The following is a 17695-nucleotide window of genomic DNA, read 5'->3' as shown; positions in this document are numbered from 1 at the left end:
CTGAACAAAAACACTCCCACACAGTTTCATTTGACGCAGCAACAAAGAAATGGCACAAATTCTAAGAATTTACTATTGCGATTTCGTAGAATCCGCGTAATTTCTTTATTTATGCGTCAAATGAAAATTCATTATCAAGTAACGAGCAGCTGAAATAAACTGCATCAACGCAGATTTTGTATTGATTTATTTAACAATGCACGTTTACAGAATTTTTGATAGTGTAACTCTCAATGGCAGCATGATTTGGGAAACATATTCATTACTTGAAAATTATCTTCAAATCGGAAATAGATCTGAAATCCGACTTAAGGTTAAAAAAGGCTTTCATATCAAATGAGTGCAGTTTTGGAAAACGATCAATGCTGGTAGATTGTAAACGTAACTTTTACAGCTACTGAAGATGAACCGTACACTTTCACTGCACATCAACTTCAGCTGTTTCGCACTTCTGAGGTTTTTGTTCATCATATTATTGGGGCATTCCGTAGAATATTGTTTAACAGGTGAATTCACCCCTCAGTTCACCTTTTTCTGATCTAGTATAGTCTGTATACATAGATAAAAGACACATAAGAACTATCGGATCTTATCAAACGAAATAGTTACGTGGAAGAAATCAAATTTGACATCTAGAATCTAGACTGAAAATTCGGATTGACTGGCTTGGTGTAATTTGTGCATGAATATTTCTGACAAGAGATATGTTGTTTGCGAATTACAGCCCTTCGAAATTGGCGAATCTGATAGCATCTGATGGCTCAGAACAGGACTGGCGGATCGTCATTGGACATGAAACGCTACCATGCGGGGAAAATTAAAACTAGTTAGTCGCCTACTTGGACAGCTACTGATTTTACGAACACATCAGAGGAACACATTTTCTTTTCTGTTGTATATCTTATTGTCAACTACTCTGAGTACTCTACGAAGTTCGACGTTCTGTGAAATTTTTAGGTTAAAGTATTAAAATTAAAGAAATGGGTTCTAATAAGCGGCACAAGACTGAAAAAACTCGTGAAACTAAGAAAAAACGTCATCGCAGCCGTTCTAGATCGCACTCTATAGAACGTGAAAAAGTCGACAAACATAGGCATCATAAAAAACATAAAAGAAGAGAACGCAAGGATCACGACAGCGATGGTACTAACCTCTTTTAGTTTTTTCCTACGTAAACATAACGATTTTCCTACACCTTTAAAGGTACCAAACCTTCACGAAAAAATCTAAACGTGCGTAGATTTAAAACTGATTATTCAAGGCTACCCTGAAGCTGTATTAGCTCTTACATACATTTTTTGCTATGTAATCTTCGCGTCGTACATTTCAGAGAACTCCTATTCTAATCGGAGTCCATTAATAAAGATTATTGCGCTATTGAGTTAAACTAGTTTGTAATTTTATATGTTATACTTGCAAATTTAACGTATATATATACTGCGTACCGATATCATTTACTAAAAAACTAACCTTTTGTCTTTATAGTCGAAATTGTTAGCGCTCCACCACCCCCAAAAATATCAAGAATATCACATGCACTGACGCCTCCACCACCTCCTGAAATATCTCGTCCAAGGAGTGTATCTCCATCCAAAGGAGGAGCAGCACAGACATCGTTGTCTATCGAAGAAACAAATAAGTTACGAGCAAAGCTTGGTCTAAAACCTTTAGAGACCAGTACTACCTCCGTTGATGATCCTAACAAGATCAAAGATGATTTGGGAGAATTTTACCACAAGCCAGCACCAAATACTAACGATAAAGTAAAAACGCAAAAGATCAAAGATAGACTGAACACTCAGAAGGAAAAACGACAGATTGAATCCAATCTCTCAAAACTCAAGACATTGGGTGAAAGCGATTCAGATGATGACGCCAAGGCTTGGGTGCAAAAAAATCGTCGCCTTCAGTTGGAAAAAAAGAAGGCTGATGAAAGGGTAAATGCAGAGTACTTGACTCAAAGCTTAAGGGCATTATTTCAACTTATACCAGCACCTTGAATTTCAAAATTAAAATTGTTATAAAATAATATCAAAATAATTAATTTGTGTTTTATGTTATATTTCAAAATGATCCTGACGCTCGGAAGTAGAGCCAACCACTCTTGTATTATATTAGTAGTAATGTGTATTTGAAAACTTTCATGCTGGAAAATCAAGCATGATCATGTAACCATTCAAAGATTATTTCTAATTCTATTATTCAGGCAAAAATGTTGGATCAGTTGGACGAAGAGTTCGGTATAGGTACTCTCGTTGAGGAAGAGGTTCAAAGTGAACGCCGTTCAGCCTATTCGAATAAAGATTTACGAGGGCTCAAAGTCGAACATGACATGGTAAGGTTTGATGTATTTTGTAGAATTGAAAAGTCTTCAACATAATGAGGATTGATTAGAGTTTCAAATGTAGCACTTGTACATTTAATATAGTCATGTTCCATGAAATATTGCAATTATTTTGTTAATCACATGTAATGATTGAATCGAAATTTAATATGCTTTTAATTACAGGATACGTTTGAGGAAGGCAAGACTCTTGTACTGACCCTCAAAGATCAGGCAGTTTTAGATGAGCATGAAGATGTACTAGTAAACGTGAATATGCTGGACGAAGAGCGTTATTCACGTAGTAATTTGAATAAAACTAAAAAGCCTGGATACGATGCATATGATGAAGATAATTTTGATGAGTTTGGTTTCCCAGTGAAAACGGTTCTAGACAAATATGATGAAGAGATAGATGGACAGAAGAAGGAAAGTTTTGCAATTGGTTATGATAATGCTAAAGAACGAAAACAACGACAATCTGAAATTGTAAAACACCGCCTAGCTAACAAAAAGTTGGAAACACTGAGGATGCCGGAGCTACAGTTAGCTAGCGAATATTACACTGATGCAGAGTTGGCAAAGTTTAAAAAACCTAAGAAAAAAGTAAGATGGTATCTAACATTCGAACCTTTTACCGCAACTTATTCTAATAATTCAGGCCGTTCTATACAATTTTTCGTTTTAAAGTCATGATAAATGGGAAAAAATAGATCATATGACTTGATACTGCGATAAAGCTACAAATTAATGAAACCTGATGCGAAAAAAAAATTATCTGAACATTTTATGTCGTGTTTAGTGTATGATTTACATTAATTGTAACTTTTAGATACGAAAAATCAGACAGAAAAAGATGTTAAAGGCAGACGATCTTGTTCCTGATACAACTGATTATCTCAGAGATTTAGGTAGTCGTCGGAATCCAAGACACAAAGAAAAGAAGAACCATGAAGATCCTGAAAATCTTATTATGGATGTCGACGATACAGAAAGTAAATTTATTTTTCAATTTATAATTCCCACTTTCTTTAATTCAATTTAAATAAATTATATTTTCCTTGGAATTCAGATCCAAGCGAAGACTTGTCGGGTGTTAAAATTGAAGATGATGACAGAGAACTCGAATGGCAGTTGGCGTTAAAAAAAGCACAACGTGTGAAACTAGCACGTCAATCTGGGGTAGAAAAAGTTGCTCAAACAATAAAACAAGAGATTGACAATTCAAATGAAAATCAAGTTGGTAATATTGTACTCAATGCGACTGCTGAATTTTGTAGAACATTAGGAGACATTCCAACTTACGGGCTTGCTGGAAACAGGGAAGAAAATGTTCAAGAACTCATGGTAACGTGTTTCTAATAATTAAAGATCAAAAATCTGTGAATGTATAACAAGTATTGCAACAGTTCATCATGTTGATCAGGACTTTGAGGCTGAGGGGATCAAAGATGAAACGGTAGATGATGGAGAAGACGCTGATGGCCGTGGAGCTTGGAATACAGTAAAAATAGGTAAAAATGCATTTACTTGACTAATGTTTGACTTCCTTTGTCGATAATTGTTTAATTATTAACTGTCTTTATGCCTTATCAGTATTTGAATAAAATCTCAAAATTTACCCCTACCTCAAAGATGAAGCTGCAGCTGAGCCAATAACACTGGAAGCTGCAATTTTGGATGCAGAACCTTCGCTTGGACAGGGTGTAGGCGGTGCTCTAAGACTTGCAATGAGTAAAGGTTATTTACAAAAAGAGGATACTAATCGACCTTCTGCATCCCGTTTTGCTCATTTACAAGCACAAAATTATTCTATTGAAGATAAAACTTATGGGTAAGTACTATATTTGATATATTGAGCCAATATACTATCATTTTCAGTTTTGTTCTCTGTACATTTGTACCCATTTGATTTGTTTTTAATGTGTAAATGTTTTTACAAGATTCTAATTAATTAATTATTTCATCAATGCAGGGACGATGACAAGTTTGGCAGAAGAGATAGGTTTAATGGGCCAACTTCCGAATTCAAAGAACGAGACGGATTTAAGCCCAATGTCAAGTTGGAATACATCGATGATGATGGGCACGTCTTGAGTGCCAAAGAAGCATTCCGATATCTCTCTCATAAATTTCATGGTAAAGGTCCTGGGAAGAACAAGGTATAGTGAAAAATATTTTAATCTATCAATAGAATAGCGCGTGCTTATAATATCAAGCTTTATAAATTTATAATAGGAAAATCATTTCAGCATTTCATTTACGATCGTTATTGTTTTGTGGCGCTGCAATAAATTTGTTAGCTATCCGAATTTGAATGCAATACGTAATACAATTATATGTACCTATCGACGATAATTTCATACCATGTATCATAATACTTTTCATAACTAGGTTGAAAAGAGAATGAAGAAATCCGAGCAAGAAGTATTGATGAAGCGGATGTCTTCTACTGATACTCCACTAGGAACACTTAATCTATTGCAAGCCAAGCAGAAAGAAACACAATCTCCATACATTGTGCTGAGTGGAAGCAAGCAGTTACAAACGTAAGTACCTGTTACGCAATATGCCATTCATGGGAAATAACTTGGTTAATACGATTTTATATTGTGTAAATAGTTTCGATACATTTCAAGAGTTGATGTGTGATAGAAAATGCTTCCTCCAATAAACTTATGTAGCAAATAATTTCATTGCATCAAATTTTGATATTTTATGCACAAAGATATTCACTTTGAATTCCAAGGCATGGATAAACTGGTGGTAATGTTCTCACATAACGATTTTCAGGACGAGCATATCGAAAACGAAGCATTAAAATGATCAATTAAAAAAAGAAAAATCAAGATGTACATTATTATACATAATATAATAATAAATCTCGGATAAGGTTTGCGCAAGGGTGAGTATTCTGAAGCTCAATTGGCAGGTGTCTTTAGAATATTACATAAATCAGCAGATCCTATGACAAAAATTTTGATCATCATTATAATACAAAGCCCGTTTTTATCCTCGTATTATTTACAATATTCGTATGTCTAGATGTCTGTATAATACCATTGTTTAGACGCTTACAATTGCCTTTAACACCGTAATAAGGTGTCACAATATCATGATACAATTATTGAAGTTCATAAATTAATTTCGATAAATAATGAGTTCTATGTCGCAACTAGGAGAATTTCTTATTTACATTACAAGTCAAATTAATTATTCAATCAAAGTCGTCAGTAATTTATTCTTAGGAAATATTAAATTTGAAAAGTGTGAAATGGAAGTCTTCAAAATAGCGAAAACTGATTCACTATAGCAATACAAATATTCGGAGCATAAACTGATGACGAAGGAATTTTTATAGAAAATATATGAAGAAATGAGCTAAAACAAATAAATGTAAACAAAAAAAAAAACAATAAAATTACGTCATTCGAAATTTCAAATATTCATTTACTTTTCACTCTCAGAATTTATATTATTTCAATGCAATGTTCAAGATTCTGCCTGATGGAAAAAGTGATTAAATACACGGTAAGGTTTCCCAAATCGTATGTTTTGTTTACTACATATTTTATATCAGAAATACTTGAATTCGAAGTATATATTAATTAATTTCACTAAAAACAATTTAGGTGCAATGGATGTTACTTTACAGTTTACAAGCAATCAATATACCCTTATTTTATTTCACTTTGCATGATTGATGCATACATGTATACGTAAACCTGGAATCAAACATTTTTCAATAATAAATAAACGACTTACCTAGATACATAGTTAATTGTACACTAGGGTGTCCCTTATTTAGGGTGTTGACGAATTTTTGCCGCCCAACCCCCCAAATCAACTTTAAATAATTCGAAAACAATTGCCTAATTTTTTCAGACTTCTACCTCAACTCTGGGATAGTCTACTTTGTGATCGAAGTTTCTTATGGAAATAACATGGGAAATAACTTGTTTCCTCGGTATATATTTTGTTGCAAGAGTAATAATATTTTTTTTTAAATCTGTAACTGCGGGTTTTAGTGGGCATTAGTGCTAGTATCTGTAAAAAAATTTACATCACGATACCAGCATATCTCGACGAATTGCACTTCCTCTAAATAAAAATAAAGTCCAGATTTCGAGGGTGTGCAACTCGTCGAGATTGCGTGGTATGATTATGTGAATTTTTTCCCAGAACCACTAATGCCGACTAAAACCTCACAGTTACACATTTTTTTTAACATTATTACTTTTACAATGAAATATATACTTAGCAAAAAAGTTTTTCCCATGTTATTTCCATAGGAAACTTCGACCACAAAGCGGACTATCTTACAGTTGAGGTAAAAATCTGAAAAAATCAAGTAATTGTTTTCTAATTATTTGAAGTTATTCTGGTGAGTGGGGAGGCAAAAATTCAATACCCTAAATAAGGGAGACCCTATTGTACACGTATCGATGTTGAAATTTATTGTTAACCCAGAGTTTCATCTGGCTTTGTATGTCATTACCAGACTCTCGAATTATGTTATTCAGCAAAGCATACATTTAATCACAGTGAATAATACAACGTTTTGATTAATGTTCACATTTATTAAAACTAAAACAAATACTTACAAAGGTTTCTTATTAACTACATTGCCTCGTATGATTGATCGTAGCCTTCTATATAAAATCGTTACTCTAGCCGTTGTTATCACTATTTACACGAGATATGTTTGCAAAAACTTTGGAGTATAAAAAAGTTGGACTTTTCAGGATAAGAAATATTTCAGTGTTATTTTTGCATCGTAAGAACCGTCATATCTATATCTAATGTAGATAGTGATTAGCAATGCATCTACGAAATTTACACAATTGAATAAAAATTATGAAGTATAAGTTCATTAATATTGGCATTAAAGCTTTATTTGTGCATGTCGATGGATTATACGCATTTGTGAGTACATTCTTAGAGCTATTGAAAACGGATGTCTGTAGTTACAGACACGTTTATTTTCCCGGAAAATATAGAAGGTTATACAAACTGGTCTAGAGATTTGGTAGAGGCAGTTTTTATGAAGTACCTGGAAAAAAACGCTAAAAGTAACATTAGATTTATTATGTTTTAAAGTCCATTTGTGTGTATACACTGGCATTGTTCATTAATTGCTTGATTCTGAATTATTCAAAAATCATTGGCATTAAAAATTTCCAGAATACAGGTCAGATTTTAAGTTATAATAAGATTGTACTTTATACAAATTTGAATTCCACTTCACAGTTTGTTTTATTATTGTGCCAGTTATAAATCTTCCTTACCCTCTCATAGTAGCACATATTGTAGGATATTGAGAAAAATCACACATTTCAAATGATCACATACAACGTTCACAATAGTTAGCAAAGTTCCAGATTTTACAATGGCATATAGAAAGTTATCACTTATTGAATCCCATTGATTACTTTCAATTTAATCGTGAACTTAATTTCTTACAATTGTGTATAAGTCACTATACCAAGTCACTAAACCAGTTTGCTGAGAACACAATGATATTCACAAACTATTTCAGATTTTTACCAAAGTTTGTCAAGCCAGTAAAATCAATGAAAGATTGCAAAATGTTTATTTCGAATTATAAAAAACGACATCAACTTACATTTTGTTGTAACATTTTCCCTTTCTTTTATTTCATCTAATAGTCTTTGGTCGCTGTAAAACAGTGTTCAATCTTCTGCAGTGAGAAGGCAGCAAGAACAAATATATCACAGTGTACTAAGCACTAGCAAAAATTTATAAATCTTAAATTGACTGACTTTCATTGACTAAGCCAAGACTTATTTTTTGGGTCCGGATATTTAAAATTCGTTTTTCGTCAATCATATGATATTATGTTTAAGAAACGTGATAAAGAACTATAAATTTAATAATATCATTTATTTAGATGAATATAACAACGTAAATGGACGTATAATATTATTAACAAAGTTAAATCAAATCAATATACTCGTCGCTGATCATGATCGTAACTCATAGGCATAAATATTAAATCAGTTATGTGCACAGTAACTCATTTATCGTTTAGACGCATGATAAGGATATTTCTCTCAGATGCGACAAAAGCCTATTCAGTTTATCACAATTCAAATTAGTTGAGCAAATTTCGCACTCAAACTTCCAGCAAGGAAGACATGAATAATATAACAATGTATATCTGACAATTACCAGTGCAATACCAGATATCTGGTAGTAAGTACCCAAACTATTAGTATATTACTGTCTCAGACAGATTTGGAAAATCAGTTTGTAAACTCCGTGAGAAACTTTGATGATTATAATTAGCTTTGAATAACGTAACATACCATGTTTAGGAATGCTCAACTGTTTGATGAACAGTCATATTTTCTACAAGGTGAAGAGAAGTATAGATTGTTTGCTTAGCGCTGACGTGAAAAATTTAAACATTTATAGAACGAATTGTTAATCCTACGTCATAAAAATTTAATAAATCATTTTATTGCAGTAAAGTATTTATCCTGAATATTACTGTGAATTTTTATGTTAAGTCAAAGTAAAGAAATGAAAATGATTCTAAAATTCTTGAAAGAACTTAGTATGCAGCTGGCAGATCAAGTAAAATTTGTATTTCATATTACATTTCATATTCGGCAATGATGAGCAAATTTTGTGCGTAATTCGTTTGGTTAGGAAAAAAAAATTAATTATTGAACAAATGTCAGTACAGGATTTAGATCTACATGAAATAGGTAAATTTCAGAAAAATTGGCAGCATACGTAAAATTTTGTGTATCAGTAGTTCGAAACCCTAGAAAATGACCATGTAAATACTACACATACACTAATTACATAAAATTTTAAGAAACTTGCTTCCATAATTTTTGATAAGTCATCTATGTGACACCCAGAGATCAGATGTATTACAAAACCGTGCGTACACAGTGACAGTTATTTTCGTGTTCTCTTAAATTTCGCTATTTCGCAGTTCATTACTGTATGCGATTAAAATTGTTGTACTTTCATTTTTCTATACTTTACAAATTATTCAACATTTTTTGTAGTGCGTTAATTCTAATTAATTGAGTCTCTAAGAAAATACAGCCATTTTGAAATATACTTGTTGTTAAAACAGATTAAAATAGTATAAAAAGATATTGACATCTAGAAATCTAAAAATCAGAATATGTTATAGATATTCACTATGATATGATATTAATCAACGGTATTACACTTGACATACAAAATGTGCAATCTGCGGTAACGTTTACACATGATACATAAATATGGATGTTTACGTTTAAGAGTACATTCGAAATCCAGAAACCAAATGTCTATCAAAATTAGAAAAACTGTTTGCGATCAACTAATGTCTTGGTCAAAATTCTAAAAACAGTGTGCCTCATTGTTGTTGGATTCTGAGGTCAACCAGAGTATTGAAAATAATTAACGGTCAAAAACTATGATGTAACATATAACTTTACAGAGTAACAATACATTTGATTTCTACGCAGAATGTTGGATTCTAACCATCCTAGGCGAAGCATTTCTCATTTTTAAAGTGGTCAAAATCCTATACATCGAGCCTTGTCACAGCAGTCACGAACTTAGCCACATTCAAGTAATAATTCTATATTGATTATTTAATTATGCCTAAAATCGTCTTTGTTTGAACAACGTTAGTTCTCAACATATAAAATGTTTTAATAAGTTTCATCTTTAGTATGCAGTATGCATACATTTATCTGGATATATAATTATATATACTAAGGCAGTCAAAAATTTGGGGTTGGCAAAATCTTAATCATGACACCTCCAATGGGTTCCATAAATACAACCTTAAATGAAATTTTTTAACCTCGATGGGAAAATGTAAGCTTGTTGGTACACATTTTTCTACTGATGTAGAAGCTAGAGACTTCGGACATGCTTTTTATCAGATATTTGGAATAAGTTTGAAGGTTCGTATGACAAGAGTTTTAGTGATTAAAAATTGCAGACCATCCTAAGATATACTATCGTATATGCGTACACAATGAGTATCGTGAAATGAAGCTATTACGTTTATAATAGGAGCCAACTCACAGCTGTTAATAAAAAGTATAGACATAAAGATCAAGTAGCTTAAGAGATCCGCTTCGGAAAATTTTCTCAATGTATTTGATGATGGTAAATTCAATCACTATGCAATAACAACTCGTTCGCAGGCCAAGGGCAGAAATTTTGAAAAACAACTCAACATTTAAATTAATGACTTTTTACAGTTTGTATTAAAAGCCAGTCATAGCACATTTTTTTGATCCTTTTTTTTAGCACAAATACACACATACAAGTAGATTCTGCGGCCTAAATTCTTGGAAACGGTCAAGTATTTTTTAAACTTGAGTGAAACTAAGAAAAAAGTATTTTCAAGATGTTTCTCAAACTAATTCGAAAGCTAACACAAAATCAACAATATTGCTGTTGTGACACTCAATTTTATTTTGGCTGAACAATTATTTCCGCCACTCGATATATATAGCTATAAAGTAATATTTCACGTAAAATAGTATGATGAAAACAGTAACTACAATACGATTCCAAAATCAATTGGATTGTAAAAGTTGAGGTTCTTCTTGCAAAATTCACTTGTATCTAGATGTGGTAATGTTACGCATCTATAGTTTACTTTATATATACTTTCTACACACCTTGTAATTTAGCTAATACCCAGAATGTATGAATTATCTTTTTCACGTGTATTGATAAAATGAATTTGACTTTAGCACTTTTGGTACTAAAAAAAAATCCCTTTTGAGAATGATATCTGGAACTTCAGGTTGATACTAAAATGTCTTTTCGAGCAAACCGTTTTGTATACGAAAATTTGCATAAAGCACAATATAATAAAAATATTGGCAGAGATAATGTTGTTGTATATTGTTGCTTCTATTAATTTGAAAACAAAAGGGATTGATATTTTTGTGTAATGCAAATTATACATTTACTATAGTGAAAATTCAGTTCATTCATTCGCTTCAGATTCAAAAATGCATTCTCTGTCAGACAGAAATTATTTTCAATTCATTTCTACTATATCTTTGGTAGTAATAGGATAAATATATGTATATCCAACTTGTTAAAACGGGGTGAAATGAATAAAAATATATTCAGATATTATGAACTACGTAATAGCAAAAGATAATTTTATTTCATAATAAAAATAATGAAGTAAACCATTATTGAATTCATTATATTTGTTCATTCATTCTGAATAATTAAGGTCGGATTATTGATATACATTCGTAATTTTTCTGGATGTACGAAATAAAGAGCTAGTAATAATATTCTATAGATGATCAACTGAAAATTACAGTGTGCCTTTAGTAATTTAATTGGAAACATAAATTACCTCTGATATTGAAAAAGTAAAACACTGGTAGGTTTTGAATTGTTCTTATGCGTGGTTCTACTAAAAGAGATTTGTTGTGAATTTACATTATCGGATTAGTTACTCACTAAAGTGAGGAGAGTTAATACTTCGGGATAATAAGGTGATTCGAGTTCAAGTAATGAAAGACTTCTACTGTACTATTAATAAAAGTAGTTAGAACCAAACGGAAGACTATTGTATCTTCGGAATTTCTGATATCACAAATTCCACGACAATACAATTAATTAAAGCTCAATGTTAAGCAACTGTACAATCATAAATCAAGTTGTATTTTATCTGTGCAGTACCTGCAAAAATTACAATTGCATTTGATAAATTTTTATGTTATCTAATTTCAAAAATGACAAGCATAGATAAGTAAAAATGGGGCATCAATTAGCCAATAGTTTGAATAGCAAAGAACTAAGCAAAATCAATATGTGTATCAACAGCCCAGGGAAAGCAGATCGCTCATCATGAATTTAAGGAATACAAGGAGAAGGCAAAAAAGTTGAGATACCCATATACTTAAAGAGTACATGAAGCATGATGAAAAAATAAGATAAGTTTTTTCAATTAATTTGTTTTTAATTATTGACCGAGCATTCATGGCTAGCTACTCCTTACGAAGTAAAATGTAACTTTTGTTTGTTTGCAGATTTACATTGTATGACTCAATTTTCAATCAACAACGCACAATTGATGACGATACTGGCCTAACTAATTTATCACCACTTTATCTTCCTGTTTCAACCCAGCTAAGAAAGCAATCATCGAAAATGAATTGTAAAATATTTATAAAGTTGATAAGACATTTACAGATCTAGGGTTTTCACTCGCCAATCTTGGAAGTGCTAGTAATGTTATTTATTCCAAAAATCATACTTAAAATAGTGCATTAGCAATCTAAACTATCTTCTAGGGAATATGACCCTTACCTTGTAGCTGTTACAGTAGAAACATGAAAGAGATTCACAACATTAATTACAATATCTTTTGGCAAAACTATGAACAGGTAAGAATAAGCCAACCTTTATTTTGGCACAAGATTCGGATTGTATGTTTACTTTCATTAACCGAATCTCCTGTAATATCAAGATATTGTAATAAGTTTTCTGCCAAGGATTTCAACTATATCTAGTAAAGTATATATGTATAAGTATCTATTTCAGAAAAAACGTATAGCATGAAGATAGGATTGAAATGGATTCTTGGCTCGTTTCTTTTCTATTATTTACCATAATTCTATAATCATTAACTACTTAACTGGCAAGTATTCGTGAATAATAACAGTAATGTGAGCATTTAACATTACTGAAGCTACGTAATTTGAATATACAATCTTCTTACAGTTGAAATTAAAACAAAATTACAAATGGACGATTGTCGTTCGTATTTGAGAAACATAAACAAATTACCCTGTTTAAAACTGAAATTAGACCTGAAAGAAGATTGATAAGGTGCTCCAATTTACTACAACATTAAATCTAGAAAATTTCTGTACTAGCAATTGAATTGGCACGTAGATCGTACATTGAGGACTACACGAAATTTTGTTACTAAACTATCTACTGATAATGCTTGGAACCATGTTTTGATGTTTTCAAATTGAAACAACGTATGCTTGCAAAAAACTATATCGAGTCATGTGGTAATAATATATGTATTTCCAGTAGACTTGAATAGACACAGTTTCCTCCCTCAGTGCGCTATAGCCGTATGTTATCGTTATTATGGTGGCATTTTTCATATAGTGAAAATTCACTTTGGTTTTCACATGTTATTTATGCCACATTTGGGGAGTGAGCAAACTTGTGTGTCAAAATTGAGTAGCACATCTGCCAAATGAGACAGTTGCTGTTCAGAGTGTTTTTGCTTTCTCGAGCAAATCGTTGATGAATTTCTAAAATTAAAATCATTTTTCTTAATAATTTCTTCAACACCATGTGCTCAGTATATTCGTTGAATATACTGATAAACAAGCAAATACAATTTCGAAACATTGACATGAAAATGTGTTATTTCAGAGTCTACTCACCTTTACATCGTGTGGTGACTTTTTTGCATCTACCAGCAAATCCTGAAAATGATTGAGGTGTGAGGGAAACTTTATAATCAGCAACACAGTTTGAAATAATAAGGGTAAATATTCATATGAGTTCAATACTTCAACTCTTGATATTATGAACTGAATTTCAATGAAAAAATAATCAATATTAAGTACCTGTAAGTAACTTCTTCTATGGTCATCTGTGTCCATGTCGAGTAGCTCGTCTATATCTACCTCAACCTCCCGAGATTTCCCATTTTCATTCTAAGATGTAACATATTGTTGATTGATATTATCAATAAAGTATTATTCATGCTCACTCAACAAAAGAAATATAGTGAATATAATAAAAAGTTCATTAAAGTCCAAGGCTTTATTGTTTGAAATGGTAAAATAGCATAATACTCGAGGAAGTTAACTATCTCTGCATTTTATATGTCAACTGAAAGGAAATACTAAGTATTACTTCTAATCGACAGAATAACAGCATAAATTTTTAATTAATCAATCAAACGAGTATGTTGCAAATGTTTATAGCATGTATTTATGGCAGTAATAACTTGGTAAACCACTGATGAAATTTTGTCGGGAAAATTCAACAAAATGGAATTCAGATATCAAAGTATTACGATCAATCATTCTGTTATGACTTGCAAGTGATAGAGCTTTTATTGCGTTGGTCAATGTCCTGACCATACGCACACAACGATTTACCGATAATTTTCAGTGACTATATGAGCCAATTATAAAATACATCAGAACTCCCAAGGGGTTACTACACTGCACAGAGCATAAGTTCAGTTGAAACTAATTGGGAGTGAATTGATTCATTGAGCATGAAGATTTCCACCCGTTGTATGGGGCAACTTGTAAATTAACGTTTCCATTTTGATTTTTTATAGTATTAATAGGTATGCAAGAATTCCTGTTTCTCATTTCATTCAAAGTATTTTCCTAGGGAATGAAATTCTTGAACAGATTTCTGGAAATTTTGAATTAAGCAAGATTAAGAAGGTTATTCTGAAAATATTTCTGATCAATAAACCGAACCACCAAGTAGAGATAATCATGCTAAATCAGACATAGATAAATTTTTGTCTCACTTGGGGGAGGTAGGTGGGTGTAACTATACAGAAAACTACTTTACTTTCAAATATCGGAATTCTTTCATACTTATTCCAATAAAATTCGTAAAACTGTTTTTGATATTTTATCTGTCTATGCTAAATGCGATGAAAAGAAAATTCATGGTCATTTCCTATGTGTCTGGGCTCAATTCCACAAAACTGAGGTCGAATAAAGCCTATCTATGGCTACCCATAAATTCTTACCACAGTTTCATAAAGTTTCTGCAACTCATCAAAGAGCCACATTTCAACTGCGAGTCTCTTCCGGATAAGCGACATTTGATGTGAACCATACTTGGCTGTTAAAAATTTTTCTCTACGTTCTTTGACTTCTCCTTTCTCAGTGAAAGCAACGTGCAGATTAGCGCGTGCAGGACTTCGTTCTGCTGTCAGAACACCACCACCACCAGCTTCCATAGCTGAAGCTGAATAAAAGATAATGATATTAATTTATTTTCATATTTCTAAACAGAAGTAAGTTCATTGCATAAGTCAATGTGATGTCTTAATATCTAGCATCATATTAAAGTTATGAGGCAACAAGATTGCTTAGAAAATGATTTTTACGAATTACTCAATAAATTAACGTTCAAGACGGTCACATAAAATCCATAAGCAATCGTAATTCAAGGCCATAGCACAAGATTAAATGCGTACACATCACTGATGAATAAACTTTGAAGATTGATTTACAAAAACAAAAACTTTTTTTTACAACATATCTATAAAATACCAATGTTAAATCTCGTTCTCACTAATACTTATACTTTGTGTTGTACAATAGTACTTATTTAGTGTAATTAAAGCAGGTGAATGACCTATCTTCTCAACTTGATTGTTGATTTCCTTTCGAAATAAAGCAATTTTACTTCATTCATACCGCCAATGTAAATAATACCATCGATACAGAAGAAGAAAACTTGGTGTATCAAACATAAGAAACAATTGAGCTTATGGATTTCTTCAATTTCAATAATTTTTTTCGTCTTTCTGCATACATGAAATATGCTAGAATGTGAACTTTATTTGGATAATGCAAGAATCGAACTTTTGTATTACGGAGAACTTTCGTTGATGTAAAGATAATAAGATTTGTCATTCGAAAAGACATGTGGATCACGAACACAATCAGGTGATCAATGAGGAGACCATTACATGTGAGTTTCATCAAGGTAACCTTGAACAGGTTGATTAATAAATGCTGAATCACAGCTAGAGATTTCAGCAACTAGATCATATTGATGTATTAACCATGCCTAAATAACTGCAAGCATATACTAATTTAATCCATACAAGAAAAGACTATCTCAAGTCGGAGTAAATCATTCTATATAATTTTATTGACGCTTGACGATAAGCTAACAATAATAGCAACAAGTAATTAATCTGTAAAATGGAAATTTTGGTATTCTGTAGTAATTTGTTACTTTCTACTTAGAGTATGCTCATATTGAAAACCGAATATAGAATATGCAATTATTTGTGTAACGAAATTGTTAGTTGAGCTATCAATGAAGAATTGAAGTGTGGCGCTTGTTAATTTTCGCATATCTTCTTTGTTTGTAACATCATACTCTAAACGCTGTTTCCTACAGAAATAATAAATTGTCAGCCTGATATGCGACACAAGATGATTTTGCCTGTAAATTATATTGTTTTGAGCTATTTTTTCTACAGAAAATTCACCACTATCACTGATGAGCTATATCGTGTAACTTTCCTTACATTCCTAAAATTTATACAATTATCTCGTAATGGACAGTTGCAAAAAAGTTCTATTCATCCGACACTTAGATCACACACTAATAAACATTGTATGTAATTCATGTAAGTAAATAACGCTGCGTCTTGGTTACTTGGTGTACAATGAAATGTCCACCTCTTTTCACACTTAAACGTGTCGAGAATAACCGTAGTGAAAAAAAATCGGCATAAACCGAATAACGTGAGTCATTGTACTATAGAAGAAAACTAATTTAGTTTATTTGAACTTGAAATGTAGTCACAGTACTTAATTCCTGTTTCGGAACGCTGATTCAAGACGAAGATCGAAAGTGGTGAGTCTATGTAATACATTTAATCAAAGTATATAAGCAGTGATTGATTTCGATATTAAATCGGTTAACCAGAGTGTCGACAAAGTACTTACAAGATAGTCGGCGAACGACGCGTAGTTTATATCCAATCTAGAAACCGGTAAAGTAAATGCACAGCATGCACCACTCCCAAAATAACCTGCCACTGATTCTTATACAACTAAACAATCTACATGCAAAGTCAGAGTACGTGAACAACCCGCGACATCAAACCTTAGAGCCAAAGGAACAACAAAGACATCAAACAATGAACTGATTACGGACGAGCGGACAACCGCCGGTTCAGCATACAATAGACGAGAACAATGTCCACAATGGTGAACCAGCAAGTTATACAATTTTCACTCCAATGTCAGTATGATTCGTGTGATTGGAACTGTGCCCTTGTGGAGACGCCACCTATCACCTCTATACTTTATGGAAAACGAAATGGAAAATACAACTTGCATATTGTGCATGAAATTTTCTTGAATTCTTATGAAAGTCGAACGGTATCGTGCGGAACATAAAGAAGAAGAGAACGAATTAAGAACATGCTTTTGTCAAGTCTTTGACGGAAGAATTGAAGGATGCCCCTGGGCCAATTTTCACGACCATTACTCTTCGGGTAAATAGGCCTGGAGGTATAAGAAGCCGTGTTAGCGACCAAGTAGCTTCTTTATCGGCGGGAGCCTTTTAACACCACTGTGTTCACAAGTATTCCCT

The 17695-nt window shown here is 32.3% G+C and overlaps 2 protein-coding genes across 2 annotated transcripts; one reads left to right on the top strand and one right to left on the bottom strand.

Annotated features, from left to right (window-relative positions):
* The first annotated feature begins 922 nt into the window (after positions 1 to 922).
* LOC124407577 (U4/U6.U5 tri-snRNP-associated protein 1) lies at positions 923 to 5756 on the top strand. The gene is made up of 11 exons (XM_046883846.1): positions 923 to 1143; positions 1486 to 1937; positions 2207 to 2335; positions 2510 to 2929; positions 3156 to 3318; positions 3396 to 3670; positions 3750 to 3837; positions 3959 to 4157; positions 4299 to 4485; positions 4718 to 4872; positions 5117 to 5756. The coding sequence occupies exons 1-11, from the start codon at positions 981 to 983 to the stop codon at positions 5142 to 5144; spliced, it is 2259 nt and encodes a 752-aa protein (XP_046739802.1). The 5' UTR covers positions 923 to 980; the 3' UTR covers positions 5145 to 5756.
* A 6612-nt stretch (positions 5757 to 12368) lies between these two features.
* On the bottom strand, positions 12369 to 17331 carry LOC124407614 (protein phosphatase 1 regulatory subunit 14B). The gene is made up of 5 exons (XM_046883912.1): positions 17044 to 17331; positions 15099 to 15319; positions 13942 to 14031; positions 13756 to 13797; positions 12369 to 13620 (listed from the first exon to the last, which is right to left on the bottom strand). Exons 2-5 carry the CDS (start codon positions 15309 to 15311, stop codon positions 13579 to 13581), a joined length of 387 nt encoding a protein of 128 aa, XP_046739868.1. The 5' UTR covers positions 15312 to 15319; positions 17044 to 17331; the 3' UTR covers positions 12369 to 13578.
* Positions 17332 to 17695: the final 364 nt, after the last annotated feature.

The sequence above is a fragment of the Diprion similis genome, chromosome 6 (genome assembly GCF_021155765.1).
Source record: "Diprion similis isolate iyDipSimi1 chromosome 6, iyDipSimi1.1, whole genome shotgun sequence".
NCBI lineage: Eukaryota > Metazoa > Arthropoda > Insecta > Hymenoptera > Diprionidae > Diprion > Diprion similis.
The sequence above is the reverse complement of the archived record's forward strand: the minus strand, read 5'-3'. Positions and strand labels throughout refer to the sequence as shown.

Excerpts from the sequence above, each read along its gene's own strand:
- LOC124407577 (XM_046883846.1), top strand. The coding sequence starts at position 981 with ATGGGTTCTAATAAGCGGCACAAGACTGAAAAAACTCGTGAAACTAAG. Across the intron at positions 3,319-3,395 it reads GGATGTCGACGATACAGAAA|ATCCAAGCGAAGACTTGTCG; the intron begins GTAAATTTATTT and ends CTTGGAATTCAG. Across the intron at positions 3,671-3,749 it reads AAAATGTTCAAGAACTCATG|GACTTTGAGGCTGAGGGGAT; the intron begins GTAACGTGTTTC and ends CATGTTGATCAG.
- LOC124407614 (XM_046883912.1), bottom strand. The coding sequence starts at position 15,311 with ATGGAAGCTGGTGGTGGTGGTGTTCTGACAGCAGAACGAAGTCCTGCA. Across the intron at positions 14,032-15,098 it reads AGAAACTTTATGAAACTGTG|AATGAAAATGGGAAATCTCG; the intron begins GTAAGAATTTAT and ends GTTACATCTTAG. Across the intron at positions 13,621-13,755 it reads AGTCACCACACGATGTAAAG|AAATTCATCAACGATTTGCT; the intron begins GTGAGTAGACTC and ends TTTTAATTTTAG.